At 34.9% G+C, this 14,211-nt stretch overlaps 1 protein-coding gene across 1 annotated transcript; it reads right to left on the bottom strand.

Moving 5' to 3' along the window:
- Positions 1-11,231: 11,231 nt before the first annotated feature.
- LOC131641830 (galacturonosyltransferase 8-like) lies at positions 11,232-13,883 on the bottom strand. Its single transcript, XM_058912133.1, has 3 exons — positions 13,520-13,883; positions 11,883-13,133; positions 11,232-11,783 (listed from the first exon to the last, which is right to left on the bottom strand). The coding sequence occupies exons 1-3, from the start codon at positions 13,655-13,657 to the stop codon at positions 11,508-11,510; spliced, it is 1,665 nt and encodes a 554-aa protein (XP_058768116.1). The 5' UTR covers positions 13,658-13,883; the 3' UTR covers positions 11,232-11,507.
- Positions 13,884-14,211: the final 328 nt, after the last annotated feature.

Here is a 14,211-nt window from a genome sequence, read left to right as displayed (position 1 = left end):
AAAAAGGAAAAGGATTACAAAAACACAATAGGGGGACCAAACCAAGACCTCTTTAGAAGCAAATCCTAATTCTAGGGGTAACAAGTAATCGGAGAAAATATTAGAATGAACAAAATTAAACCAAGAGAAGCTTTTGCTAGCAAAACCGATATTCGCCAAGATGTCCGCACAAAAATTGGCCTCTCTAAAAATGTGAGAAATCAAAAACTCAACTTTTAGAGTATACGCCCAACACGTAAGCCAACGAGACTTGAGAACCCAAGGCACAAGATGAACGTTTGCAAAAGCCTTCGCAACCAACTTACAGTCCGTTTCAATCCACAGTCTATCCCAGTTTTCAAGAATAGCTTTTTTAAGTGCAATAATAACCGCCATGAACTCTGCAACCACCGGCGAGCCTAGACCAATATACGCAGCAAAACTAATGATATGATTGGCTTCATGGTCACGAAAAATACCTCCGCAGGCTGCAAACAAAGGAGAGCCCGAAGCCACGCCATCGGTGTTACACTTAACCCAACCACGAGAAGGCGGGCACCACAAAACCTCTAAACAATTCGTAGGACTCCTGGGACTAATAGCAATGTCAAAAGCTTTGAGTAAAGAAAAACTTTGAATGGAGTTATTAGCTTTCCTTTTAGTTAAGGACCCCACTAAACTAGCCCGCGCAGCAATACTGGAGGCACAAGATTTCCAGTGAGTACTTTGATTATTAAACCTTCTATTGTTTCTAGCTTGCCATATAATATAAAAAGTGCAATTCATGGCAGCTTTAACCACGGCCAGGGCTTGCGGATTCCACGAATTGCCCAAAACAGAGAGACAATCCTCAAAGCTCTTAATATCATACTGTAAATTGAACTTTGCACTCAGCCATTGCCAAAGCTGCCTCGCGAAGATACAATCAAAGAACAAGTGCTTTGAGGTTTCCACCTCACTATTACACATAGAGCAGCAAGAGGGGAAAGAGAAGCCACACCTATATAAGTTATCATCAGTTGAAATACGATGGTGCATAATTTTCCAAGTAGTGATAGAATGCGCCGGTGCAGAGTCAGCGTCCCAAGGCAGGAGGGACCAAATACTCGAGCTAGCAGAACCGGGGTGAGTTGGATAGACATGCTTGATAGAGAGCAAACCACCTTCAATATCTTTCCAAGCCAAGAAATCATCAACCGGCAGATCAGAGACAGAAAAATTGGAGATAAAAGGAAGAAGGCCTGGCAGCGCATGGAGGATATTATCGTGAAGGTCCCAAGCATGATTCTTCCACATCTCATGAATGTTCTTGTTAAGATAGGGATGAAATCTAAGAGGAATTTTGAATTTATCCACAAGAATCTCCCCTGCCCAATTATCCTTCCAAAAGTTGATAGTCATGCCATTGCCAATAATCCATGAGCAGTTATTCAACACAGTGTCATACTCTCCTTTTAAACCTTTCCATATAGATGAAGATATGGAGTAATTGATAAGCTTTCCTTTCTTTTTAACTCTAGCCATAAGAAGACGAGACCATGCTTGATTCTGATTGGCTAATTTCCAGCAAAGGTGAATGTTAGCTGCAGAGTTGAATTTCTTCAAAGAGATAATGCCCAGACCACCATTTGCAGTATGCGTGCAACACTTATTCCAGGCCACAGTAACCAGTTTTTTCTTTTCAACATTTCCACTCCATATAAAGTTCCTCATGCTTCTTTCAATGATGGATATGATACTGGCTGGCAGGTTATACACACTGACACAATGGATTATCATGCCATGAATGACAGATTTCACCAACATCAGTCTACCAGCCATGGACAACATAGAAGCTTTCCAAGAGGCCAGTTTAATATCGATGTTACCTGCAAGAAAAGCAAAGTAATTAGCTTTAGGTTTACCTACAAATATTGGCACACCAAGGTAAATAAATGGAGGACATCCAATAGTGAAGCCAATGATAGAAGCCAAATTGGAATGCCTATCATGAGACATCCCTCCAACATAGATGATAGACTTGCTAGGATTACAAATCTGTCCTGAGCAGTTGGCATATTCCTGCAAAAGATTAGAGATAGCAGTGATGGATTTGACATCCCCCCTACAAAATATCATAATATCATCAGCAAAAAAAGTGTGTGAGGGAACTCTGTAGCTTCTAGTAGCTTGGATCAGATTGATTTTGTTTAATTGGACTAGCTCACTAATCCCTCTACTGAGAACATCCTCAGCCAGGCAAAAGAGAAGGGGAGATAAAGGATCCCCCTGCCTCACACCATTAGAACAATTGAAAAAACCCACCTGTCTGCCATTAAAACCAATAGAGATACTGGCGGAGTTAAGAATAGAGGTAATCCAAGAGCAGAAAGTAGAGCTAAAGCCAAAAACAGAGAGAGTCTTAATAAGGAAGTGCCAACTCAGGGAGTCAAAAGCTTTGGCAATGTCGATTTTGAGGGCAACATTACCACTAAAGCATTTGTTACCAAGAAGATTGATGGCCTCAGAAGTAAGGAGGATACCATCCTTGATATTCCTACCTGCTATGAAACCCTTTTGCTCAGGAGAAATTAATAAGGGAAGAATAGAGGATAACCTGTCAGCAATGATTTTGGAAATGATTTTGTATTTGAAATTGGCTATAGCAATTGGTCTAAAGTTCCCAATACTATTAGCCTCTTTGGTCTTGGGTAACAAAACAAGATTATTAGAATTATAATTGGGAAGAAGCCAACCTGTGGAGAAGAATTGTTGAACAACATTGATAACATCAATATTAACAATAGACCAATATTTAACAAAGAAAAAGGCACCGAAACCATCTGGGCCTGGAGCAGAATCAATGTTTAGGTTCAGAACCGCATTGTGAATTTCCTCCGGGCTAGGCAAACACAAGAGTCTTTCATTCATTTGATCATTAACCAGGTTAGGCACAACTCTATGAATCAAATCATTATCATTTACAACAAAACCAGAATTAAACAGGCTTTTAAAATGCTTTTCAATGTGATTCTCAAGAACTAAATAATCGGATTCAAGTTTGTCATCAATCATAAGAGAGGTGATCCTTTTAGTTTTTCTTTTAATCTTAGCATACGTATGAAAGAAGTTAGTGTTTCTATCACCTTGCAAATGCCAGTTTAAACGGGATTTTTCTCTCCAAAGCTCCTCTTCAGTGCATAAAGCTTTTTCCAACTTAAGTTGAGCTTTAGCTTCCTTATCCTGCAAAAAATCCGTGTAACCACTATTCTGAATAACAGATTGAATGTCCTTAAGATTCTTGTCAGCTAAGCTAACAGCATCTTGGACATTCCCAAAAGAGTCTTTGTTCCAAATCTTAAGTCTAGTTTTAAGGGCTTTAAGCTTAGAAGCCAGGATGAACATGGGACAACCATAGACTCTTTCTTTCCAAACCTCCCTAATGAGTTTCTCACAGTCCTCATGAGAAGACCACATTTTCATAAATTTAAATTGGATTTTGAGAACTAAGGAATCCAGCCTAATAGAAACCAAAATGGGATAATGATCCGACTTAGCCTTAACTAAGGTGTGACACTCTACAGCATTACAAGTATTAATCATAGCCAGGTTGCAAATAGACCTATCCAGTCTTTTTTCGGTTCTCTGCCTACCCTTTCTCCCATTACACCAAGTGAGGGAGTTACCAAGCGTCGGTAAATGGATGTGGTTATTGGAATCAGACCAATTAAGGAATTCTTCCATGGGAATACGGGCCGGTTGATGACTGCCTCTATATTCAGAAGCACTCACAATGGCATTAAAGTCACCCACAAAGGTCCAAGGAACATGCTTGGGAAGATTGTTCAAAGAACTCCAAAGAGCCCTTCTGCTAATATAACTAGTGGAAGCATAAATAACAGAAAAACCTAAAGTGATAGTGTGAGAGTCAATAGTGAAGTCAATGTGTTGGTCATCAATTAAAACAATAGTAGGATCAAGATGAGTTTTGCAGAAACACCAAATATTAGGTAAAAGATTAATCCTTTTATTAACAGCAAAAAGCTTAAAGCCTAACCTGTCTAGCCAACCAAGAGGGAAATTCTCAATACGCATCCAAGGCTCAGCAAGAAACACGAAATCCAAAGAGTTATTGAGTAGCATCTTTTTCAGGGCAAGCCTAGAGGCTTTATTAGCAATACCTCTTATATTCCAAAAGAGGCAATTCATAATGACAGTTTTTGGGGACTAGACCTTGGCCTAGTGTTGGTTAAAGATATAGCTTTTTTATTCCTCCTCTTTTTGTTGAACACCAGTTGGAAGTCTTTATCCTGGAAGAGGTCCACTCCATTGTCATCGTCCCTCTCCTGGTCAGCCATATTGTCCCAAGCATCAGCCAAAAAATTTGTAACTTGAGCTTTATGCCTTGGATCAATTTGAGTCTCCGGGACAAACTCAACTAATTGCGTAGCATCCACGTATTCACTATCGGATTTACCATCATCAACTTGAGTAGGAATGAGTCTGGTGCTTTCATCCCCACCCAGGTCAAGCCCAACTCTTGGTTCACTAAGAGAATGAGAGTGTTCCCCATGACCTGCAATCGGATTAGCTAGAGGCGAAGAAACAACAGCCTCACACCCTCCAGGTTTTTCCACAGCAGGTGTATCTTTAGGAACGAACACCTGTTTTCCAGGTTTATGTCTGTTATCAACTTCCTTTCCTTGATCCTTTGGCAGCTCTTTACGTTTGCATTTCTCCACCGAGTGCCCAATGCACGAACAGTAATTGCAGAATTCCGGTAGCTTTTCATACTCAACATCCACAAAGAAGGCAAAGCCAACTCTCTCTACAAGAACCTTGTATGTCAACTCCTTCATCATGTCCAGATCCACCAGAACACGAACAAAGTGACCGAACGGTCTTTCAAAGGCAGATTTGTTTGAGACAGAGTCGATGCAGATAGGTGTTCCAATACTGCTAGCAATGGCAAAGATAATACGAGGTCTCCAATATTCTTGCGAGAGCCCGTGGATCCTTATCCAAACTTGAGCAGAAGTTTGTTTGAGGGTTGCTGGTGTGAAGTCTTTGGACCAGGGGAAAAGTTTAAGGATACCTTGAGGCAAGTTCCAGGCACCCACAAATCTTACCCTTTGAACATCTTCCAAGGAAGAAAAGGCAAACTCGAAAAAACCCTTACCCAGAGAAGTGACGCCCCACTTATCAATAGAGGGCCAAAGAGCCGTGAGTTTAACTTTCAGATTCGCCACAGTGAGAGGAGTAGATCCCTTCGACCAAACAATTCTACCATGTAGGTGGTGTTTGCACGCTTCGACGCCGAGTTTGTATTCCTCTTCCGGAATCGTTATGGCGAGCCTGTCTCCCTTGACGCAGGCTTGAGGAAACTGGCTTAATGGAATATCGCAGACGTTGTCAGAGACAACATTGGCAAAGGTTTTGACTACCTCTTTGGGTTTAATCACAGGGGTGGGTCCTGAGGGAGAAGGAGGTTGGAGAATAGTTTCAGGGAAGAGAAGAGAAGAATCCATGAAGAAGGAAGAGAAAGAGGAGGGGGAAGCAGGATCGTGGCCGGAAGAAAGCAAGGAGACCGTAAAACCGCCGTGAACTAGCCGTTGTCGGTCATATTAACATTTTCCCTTTCCGGTACTGGCTATGGACTTATTTGTGCATCGATATCTTAAGATCTCACATCTTTAGGTCTCGTTTATTGAATTGGTTTAACATGAAACTGAAATTGCTATAATAATAGCGATTAAAATCACTTTTATATAACAAGGCAAATAAAGAAAAATATATCAAATTTAAGTTTAAATATGTAAGTTTAAATAACATGTCTATTTAGCACAGTTTGTTATAATCAAAGAGCGGCGTTGAAGCAAACTTAGATAAGTGTCAAGCTATCATCGATATGAGAATTCTCATCAATGTCAAAGAAGTTCAATAATTGACAATTCGCCTTGCTGCTTTATCTTGTCTCCTTTCCTGTGCGGGTGAAAAGGCCTTTCTTTTCTTCGTAGCCCTGAAAAAGGAGAAGGACTTTAAATGGACCGGGGAATGCGAGGTTCTCAAGAATATAAGCTTTCCTCACATCACCGCCTATCCTCATTCGCCCGAAACCCTAAACCACCTATTTTCACGGAGACCTACTCAGGGTACAACTAGATTAAAATGGATCCCTTGATGCACCCAAGACGCTGTTCATGTCAAACCACAACAACTATGATGACACTCTGTCATTGCATATATTTCGTCGAAAAATCAGAGAAAAACCAGTCAAAGATGAGAAAATTTGATGAATAAAGGCCAAAGAATGATGCAAAAATGACCAAGTATGAAGGAATAAGGACTTGGAGAAAATTGGCTGAAAAAGGAAGAAAAAACAACAAAGTTTCTGGAAAAATTACGTTGACCATCGCGCGCTGTCCCGTGTGTGATGGAGCTGAAAAAGTTGCATCGCGCGCGATGCTATCTATAACGCCCGCGATGAGCCATTTTTCTGGGCTTTTTCTGACGCGATGGTAGAAACTATAACGGAGAAAACTCAGTTTGAGGTGGAGTTTCCTACTATGGATACAACTAGTAGTGAGAGAACGCTTACAGAGATCTCTGATTATCATTTGACTCATGATAAGGTAAGGAGGGTTATTGTAGCATCTCCAAGGGAAGGTTATGCTAGCCTTGGATATTATGTTTTTAATGTGGCTGAAGGACTGCAAAATAAAAGAAGAAAAACCTTCAGGGAGGCATTTAAAAACAAGTGGAGAGTCAAGGGTGGTTGAAAAATCATACTTGTAGGCTTGTTAAATTACATAAGAATAGAAGGGTAATTGGAAACAAGTGGATGCAAGTGGCGAGATCAAGATTCAAGGGTTGTTTGAATTTGACCAAGGTTATTGATTAGAGTTTCAACTTGGTAGAGAGCACCAATGTTGATGATTGTTAAATTGGTATCAACTCGGTTTAAAGTCAAGGTGGAGATTGTTGAAATATTCCTTAAAACCTTTGTTGACGAAGAGAAAGAAAACATATTTCAAGATTGTCAAGAATTCAGAAAACCGAAAAGTAATCTAGTTCGAGCGATTTAAGGTATCGTGTTCGATCGGTTTGGTTTATTGATCCATTCATTAATGTTAGAATATTTTATATTAATTTGGAGATCATATAAATTAATATAAAAAAATATTATAAAATATTTATAATATTCTAAAAGATATTATAAGATATATTTATAATAGTCTAAAAGATATTATAAGATATATATTTATAATAGGATAAGAGATATTATAAGATATTTATAATATTTGAGAGATATTATAAGATTATAATAATATATTTTATTATAACAATTAAGGAGATATTTTTGGGATTTGATACGGATTTGTTGGATTTTGGCTATTATAAATATGTATCTCTTCTATTATTATACTGAGACAATCTTAGAGCTTACAACAACAAGGGAGAATAAGGATTTAAGGAATTCGAAGAGAAAACTTAAAAATGCAAATGTTTTTGGGAAACCTTTGGAGTTATCTAAGGGGATTGGGAAATACTTCTAAACACCTTGGGTTTGAGGGATTCTTATATTGAGAGTTGGAGAGGTTGGGAAACATTTGGGTAGAAAATAAGGTTTGTTCTTTGGGAACTGTTAAGGCTATTTTCTTGTAACTCATTTGTAATCTCTTGTAACAACTTTCTGAGTAAAGTGAATCGGAGAGCTGCTCCCCCAGAGTAGACCGTTTGATCAAACTGGATAAACAAACCTTTATTTTTTTCTCGCCTTATTCTGTTATATTATTTGTGTACGAATTATTATTGCTGTAGACCATTTATGTTGGTTGCTACTTTTCTTTACCTCACAAATTGATATTGAATTTTGTCGTAATTAACAACAAGATTCACAACAAAACTTTTCCTAAATTTCGCGTTGCTCTGATTCGAGCCTTGGAAGTGTGTGATTCGAATCATACTTCCGAATTCTTAATTTTTGTAAAATCAAATATTTTTTAGATTATAACATTGTTATGACTTGAATCATTTTTAGATATATAAACCTAAAATTAATATATAAATATTAGTTGTTCAACTTAATATGTAATGTAATCTAATTAGTGTAGTGGAAAAAAAACTTGTTTTTGTACTCAAATTGGAACATGACTTTCAAATTGTTGGGGATGACCTTATTTGCTAACACTACAACCAAACAGTTTAATCTATGCATGTGTAAAAACAAATTTAAATTTCAATCCTAAAGTACACAATCGAAAGGAGACTCAATATCGATATAAACAAATCTAAAAATTAAAAAAAAAGCAATCAAAACATTATTCAAAAGTACAAGCAATAAAACTTCATAAGATACTATTTTCTTCTCATACAAGTGTAATATTTAAATGGCAATAAAACTTTATGAGATATTATTTTCCTCTCATACAAGTGTAATTCAGAAGTATAGAAATACAACTTCATAAGATACTATTTTTCTCTCATACAAGTGTGATATTTAAATGACAATACAACTTGATAAAAAACTATTTTCCTCTCATACAAGTGTAATTCAGAAGTATAGACAATACACAATACAACTTCATAAGATATTATTTTCCTCTCATACAATTGTAATATGTAAACGACAATACAACTTGATAAGATACTATTTTCCTCCCATACAAGTGCAATTCAGAAGTACAACCAATACAACTTCATAAGATACTATTTTTCTCTCATACAATTGTAATATTTAACCGACAATACAATTTCATAAGATACTATTTTCCTCTCATACAAGTGTAATTCAGAAGTATAGACAATACACAATACAACTTCATAAGATATTATTTTCCTCTCATACAATTGTAATATGTAAACGACAATTAAACTTGATAAGATACTATTTTCCTCCCATACAAGTGCAATTCAGAAGTACAACCAATACAACTTCATAAGATACTATTTTTCTCTCATACAATTGTAATATTTAACCGACAATACAATTTCATAAGATACTATTTTCCTCTCATACAAGTGTAATTCAGAAGTATAGACAATACACAATACAACTTCATAAGATATTATTTTCCTCTCATACAATTGTAATATGTAAACGACAATACAACTTGATAAGATACTATTTTCCTCCCATACAAGTGCAATTCAGAAGTACAACCAATACAACTTCATAAGATACTATTTTTCTCTCATACAATTGTAATATTTAACCGACAATACAATTTCATAAGATACTATTTTTATCTCATACAAGTGTAATTCAGAAGTACAGTCAATACAACTTCATAAGATACTATTTTCCTCTCTCGTAGAAATATTAAAAAATACAGGAAATACAACTTCATAAGATACTAGTTTCCTCTCATACAAGTGTAATATCTAAGCGATAATACAACTTCATAAGATACTATTTTTTTCTCATACAAGTGTAATTTAGAAGTACATGCAATACAATTTCATGAGATACTATTTTCCTCTCATACAAGTTAAATACAACTTCTTAAAATACTAGTTTTCTCTCCTACAAGTGTAAATTCAAAAGTACAGGCAATTCAATTTCATAAGATGTTATTGTCTCTCATACAAGTGTAATATTTAAAGGTTTTTTCTTTACCCACCTCCCTATGGGGTCACTCCCAGCGAAAATCCCATTTTACCCCCGCTTCGAAAATGCATTTCCGAAATATTTTTTTTTCTAAATTTTTCTAGACTTCGGAAGTGCATTTCCGAAAAAATCCCAAAAATTAGGATTTTGATTAATTCGGAGATACATCTCTGAAAAAAAAAAATCCCAAAAATTAATTTTAGGATATTAATTAATTCACATATCATAAATTTGATATAATTTATGAGTAATGAATAATAATAATTATATATTTTGATATAATTTGTGAGTTATGAATAATAATTATTATATATTTATATTCTGATTCATATTTTAAAATTTAAAATAATTTTAATTAAAAAATTAAAATAATTTCACTTACAAAATGAGTTATAATTTTTTATTTATATATTTATATATTTATAATAATTATTATATATTTACAAAAAAAATTAAAAAAAATGAGTGTTTTAATTTATATATTTATATAATAGTTGTAATAATTATTATATATTTATAAAAATTATTATATATTTATATATTTATATAATAATTATTATATATTAATTATAAATATATTTATATAATAATTATAAAAATTAAAAAAATGAGAGTTTTAATTTATAATAATTATTATATATTTATATATTTCACTTACAAAATTAATAATTATGATTATATATTTATATATTTCTATTCTGATTCATAATTAAAAATGAGTTATAATTTTTTATTTAGTTTAAAAAAATTAAAAAAAGATTTTGTCTTAATTTTATTTAATGCATAAATTTTATATTTAACTCTATATAATTCAAAATTTACTTATGAAATTAAAATGTTTTTGATTTATATAAGTTAGTAAAATAATTTTTAACTTTAAAATTGTTTAGGAAATTTTGATTCACCTTGATTTTATTGATTCACCTTGATTTTATACCTATTAATTGTATTGATTCACCTCTCCCAAAAAGGGGTGTTTTCGAAAATGTATCTCCGAAAACTCAAAAAAAGGGGTGTTTTCGGAAATGCATCTCCGAAAACACCTTTTTTTTCCAAAGGTGACTAAGAAAGTTAGGAGGTAGGTAAAGAAATTTCCTATTTAAATCGCAATACAACTTCATAAAATATAATTTTTTTCGCAATAATTTTTTTCGCAATTCAATTTCATAAGATGTTATTGTCTCTCATACAAGTGTAATATTTAAATCGCAATACAACTTCATAAAATATAATTTTTTTCTCATACAAGTGTAATATTTAAATTGCAAGTTTAATATATAAGCTGCAGTTGATTCTTAAGAAAATATTTAATTGATTTGATTTTAATAATAATAATAATGTGTTTTTTTTTTCAATTAATTTTTTTATAAAAACCTATTTTTATATTAATTATTAAATAAGTTAATTAAATGCAATTAAATTTTCTAGTGGGAACTATATTAATTTTCTAGTGGTAGTGAGTTCATTACAATGTTAGAGTATAACTATCCATGCTGAGCTGAATTAGTCAACAATCTCTTCTACTATCCAAAACAAATAAATTATCTGCTTTCTTACCACACACACTCAATTCAACATAATATAAAATAATTAGTTATAATGCACTATAAGCTTCTCTACCTAAAAACCTTAAAGAAGAGAGAAAGAAACAGCTGAAGCCAACTTTGGAAGGTACAAAACAACTTCAAATTAAGTAAGTAATGTAACATCAATGACAACTTCAACATAACAATTATTGCTTACACATTATGATATCAATAAATAAGAGGAAAACATGTTCTAATTACTATACTAAAGTATTTTACAATTAGAGAAACAATTTTCTTGCAAAACTAGAAACTCAGCTAAATGTATAGGCAATATATATAACCATAAAATAACAGCTGCGGCGAGTACATGACACGTCATCACCATCAAGTGCGAAGAAACTTGACCATTTTTAGATACCAAAATTGCAGGACTGAACAAAGTCTAACTCGTAATCGACATACTTAGACCAAAGTGGTTTGAATTGAGTCATTGCAATATCAAGCCATGGTTTCATGTTACCATTGAAATGCACCACAGCTGCGTTGTTAATTTCGTCCATGCTGATGCTTGGGTTATAACCAAGTCCCAAAACATGCCATGATTTATCCAGCGGCTTTGTCGTTGAGTAGTATGTGATTAGACCTGGTGGCAATGTCCCTAATTTCCATAGCGTTCGGTTCTCGTTCTGCAGCAGTATGAACATATCATGTTATACTACATGAATACGTAATATAGATTTTTATTTGAAATTGTAGAAAATGAAATAAGAGCTTAAAAGTGTTACCAGATTCTGCCAGTAATGATACTCTTCTGTGCATTTTTCCCTTCTCCAAGCATCCAAATCGAAGAAATTCATTCCATAAGCCCAAGCACAAGTCTTTGGATTAAAACGAGCTTTGATCAAAGGATGCGAGAAATTCATGTACTGTGCATATCGATGAAATGAGCCAAAACATGTTTCTACAGCTCCATTCACCTTGCCATCCATGTCAATCTTCCATAAACCGGTAAGGTCCTTCTGAACTACTATGTCATCATCCAAAAACAAAACTTTATGCAACTTCGGATACATTTCCGGTAAGTAGAATCTCAAATGGTTCAATATCGACAAATATTTTGGATTCCTGAACTTCATATTTGTTGTGTCCTTTGTAGCATTCTCAAGCTTGTTCTCAAAGTAAAATCTTTGTAGGTTAGCAGACTCAAGCTGTCGAAGGACCGGCACATAAGAAGAGTTCAGGAATTTGTAATCCTCTACTGCCTTAACTTCAACATGCGCACCGTTGTAATCTTTTAACTTGAACATCACTTGCATGGCACCAAGATTCATCTTGTCGGTTACAACATGAAACACGTGTTTCCACGGCTCCTTTGCGTTCTTTGTTGCTGAATTAACCACAACAGACGCAGCTACAACGTTGTCCGAGAACAAAGCGTAGTGGTAAAGACTAGGATCTTCAACTTCAGGAGGTGTAGGCTTCCCTTCATCCGTATACTTCTCCGGATGAGCAATCCGCTCTTCCATCAGCCTCATTGTTAGACAATGCAAACTCTTCGGAATGGACTTAGCAGCAATCAAACTCGAGAAAGCACCCTGCTTCTTCGATTTCGTCAACTGCTCGTTAACAGCAAAAATAGTATCCTTCAACTTCTGAATCTTCAGTTGGTTATCAAATGACTCCTTGGCTTCACCAATCACCTGGCGCGTGGTTTTAATCCTCTCCTTCACTTCCTTCTCCAATTGACGAACTACCGCTTCATCAACCGGGATCGCATCATTACTGAAAAGAGTCCTGTATTGAGGCTTGCTCATCAAATCCGAGAAATTCCGCGATAGTTCCGCGAAAATCCTAACGAGCTTCGAACTCTCAAGCTTGAGCTTTCGTGCATAAGAAGCATACGTAAGAGCCAAAGACTTATGATCATCGGCTTGTTTACGGATCTGATCCAACCGAGGCTTAAGGGGATCCGTTTTCAACGCTAAAACGGATCTCCTTATCGATTCAAATCCATGTACAGAACCACCATCAGAATCCTAATACAACAAAACCATAACAACAGATTAACACCCTTTCATCAAATCAAATCAAATCAAATCAAATCTCTTTCCTTTCCTAGATAAACTATATCATAAAATTACAACAAAAAATTAACCTAGCTCCATCAAATCTCTACACTTACTTTCCCAGGAAAAAAACAAAAGTTCCATCAAACCCTAAATGATTCCAGAAAGAATCAGATCCCAACCCACATGAACCTAGATAGTAAGATCCAAAACCAACCCAACCCCACAATTTTTTTCCTCAAATCAAACAAACCCAGAAACAAAAAAAGACAAAAATTAACAAACTTTACCACAAAAAAATCACAATCACAAAAAGGGGTGTTACAAAATTCAGAAAGTGAAAACAAAAAGCTTACCAAGTTGTGTTGTTGATGAGAGGAATAAGAATGAGCAGTAAAGAGAAACGAGAGAGTGATGAAAATGCAGAGAGCGATGAGTATGAAGGGGGAGCTGAAGGGTCGGATCCTGGTGCGAGGAAAACGAGGATTTACCATGTTTTGTTGTTTTTGTGAATCGGAGAGTGTGATGGTTTGGTTGATTCAGAAGAAGCAACACTTACTGAATCAAACTCCGAATCTGAAAATTCATGTGTGAAAATTAACAGAGATTTTGTTTCTCTCTCAAACACTGTCTTCTTCTTCAAGTGTAGAGAGGAAATTTTATAGACGCGTTTATAGTTTTCTTGTTTTTTTTACTAGTGGGTTTTATATGGGAAAAAATTGTGCATATTTATGGGTGTAGTTTGTATACTTATTTGACAAAATTTGAGGTGTGGATCTATAGAAATAAATAAATATTAATATTTTCCATTATGTTTTAAAATTGAGATAATGACAATATAAGTAATTTTGTTGGCTTATTTTTGGTTGCTTAAGTGTTGTTACCAAGTTCACAAGTTCACATTGAGAGGTAGAGGGCTGCTATAGTTTTGTTTTTCCTTAGAATTAAAAATTCTCAAATGTTTCAAAGGTCTAAGTTTAGGTATAAGGAAGGTGATGTCAATTTTGAAATTTTCATAATTACATTTACAGTTAGATAGAGTATGATG

Source organism: Vicia villosa, unplaced genomic scaffold, assembly GCF_029867415.1.
Source record: "Vicia villosa cultivar HV-30 ecotype Madison, WI unplaced genomic scaffold, Vvil1.0 ctg.004150F_1_1, whole genome shotgun sequence".
NCBI classification, from domain to species: Eukaryota; Viridiplantae; Streptophyta; class Magnoliopsida; order Fabales; family Fabaceae; genus Vicia; species Vicia villosa.
The sequence above is the reverse complement of the archived record's forward strand: the minus strand, read 5'-3'. Positions and strand labels throughout refer to the sequence as shown.

What these genes read in the sequence shown, in the direction of transcription:
- LOC131641830 (XM_058912133.1), bottom strand. Translation starts at nt 13,657, where the DNA reads ATGGTAAATCCTCGTTTTCCTCGCACCAGGATCCGACCCTTCAGCTCC. An exon ending in CTCATCAACAACACAACTTG is followed by an intron (nt 13,134 to 13,519) that starts GTAAGCTTTTTG and finishes TTGTTGTATTAG; the next exon opens with GATTCTGATGGTGGTTCTGT. An exon ending in ATCATTACTGGCAGAATCTG is followed by an intron (nt 11,784 to 11,882) that starts GTAACACTTTTA and finishes ATACTGCTGCAG; the next exon opens with AACGAGAACCGAACGCTATG.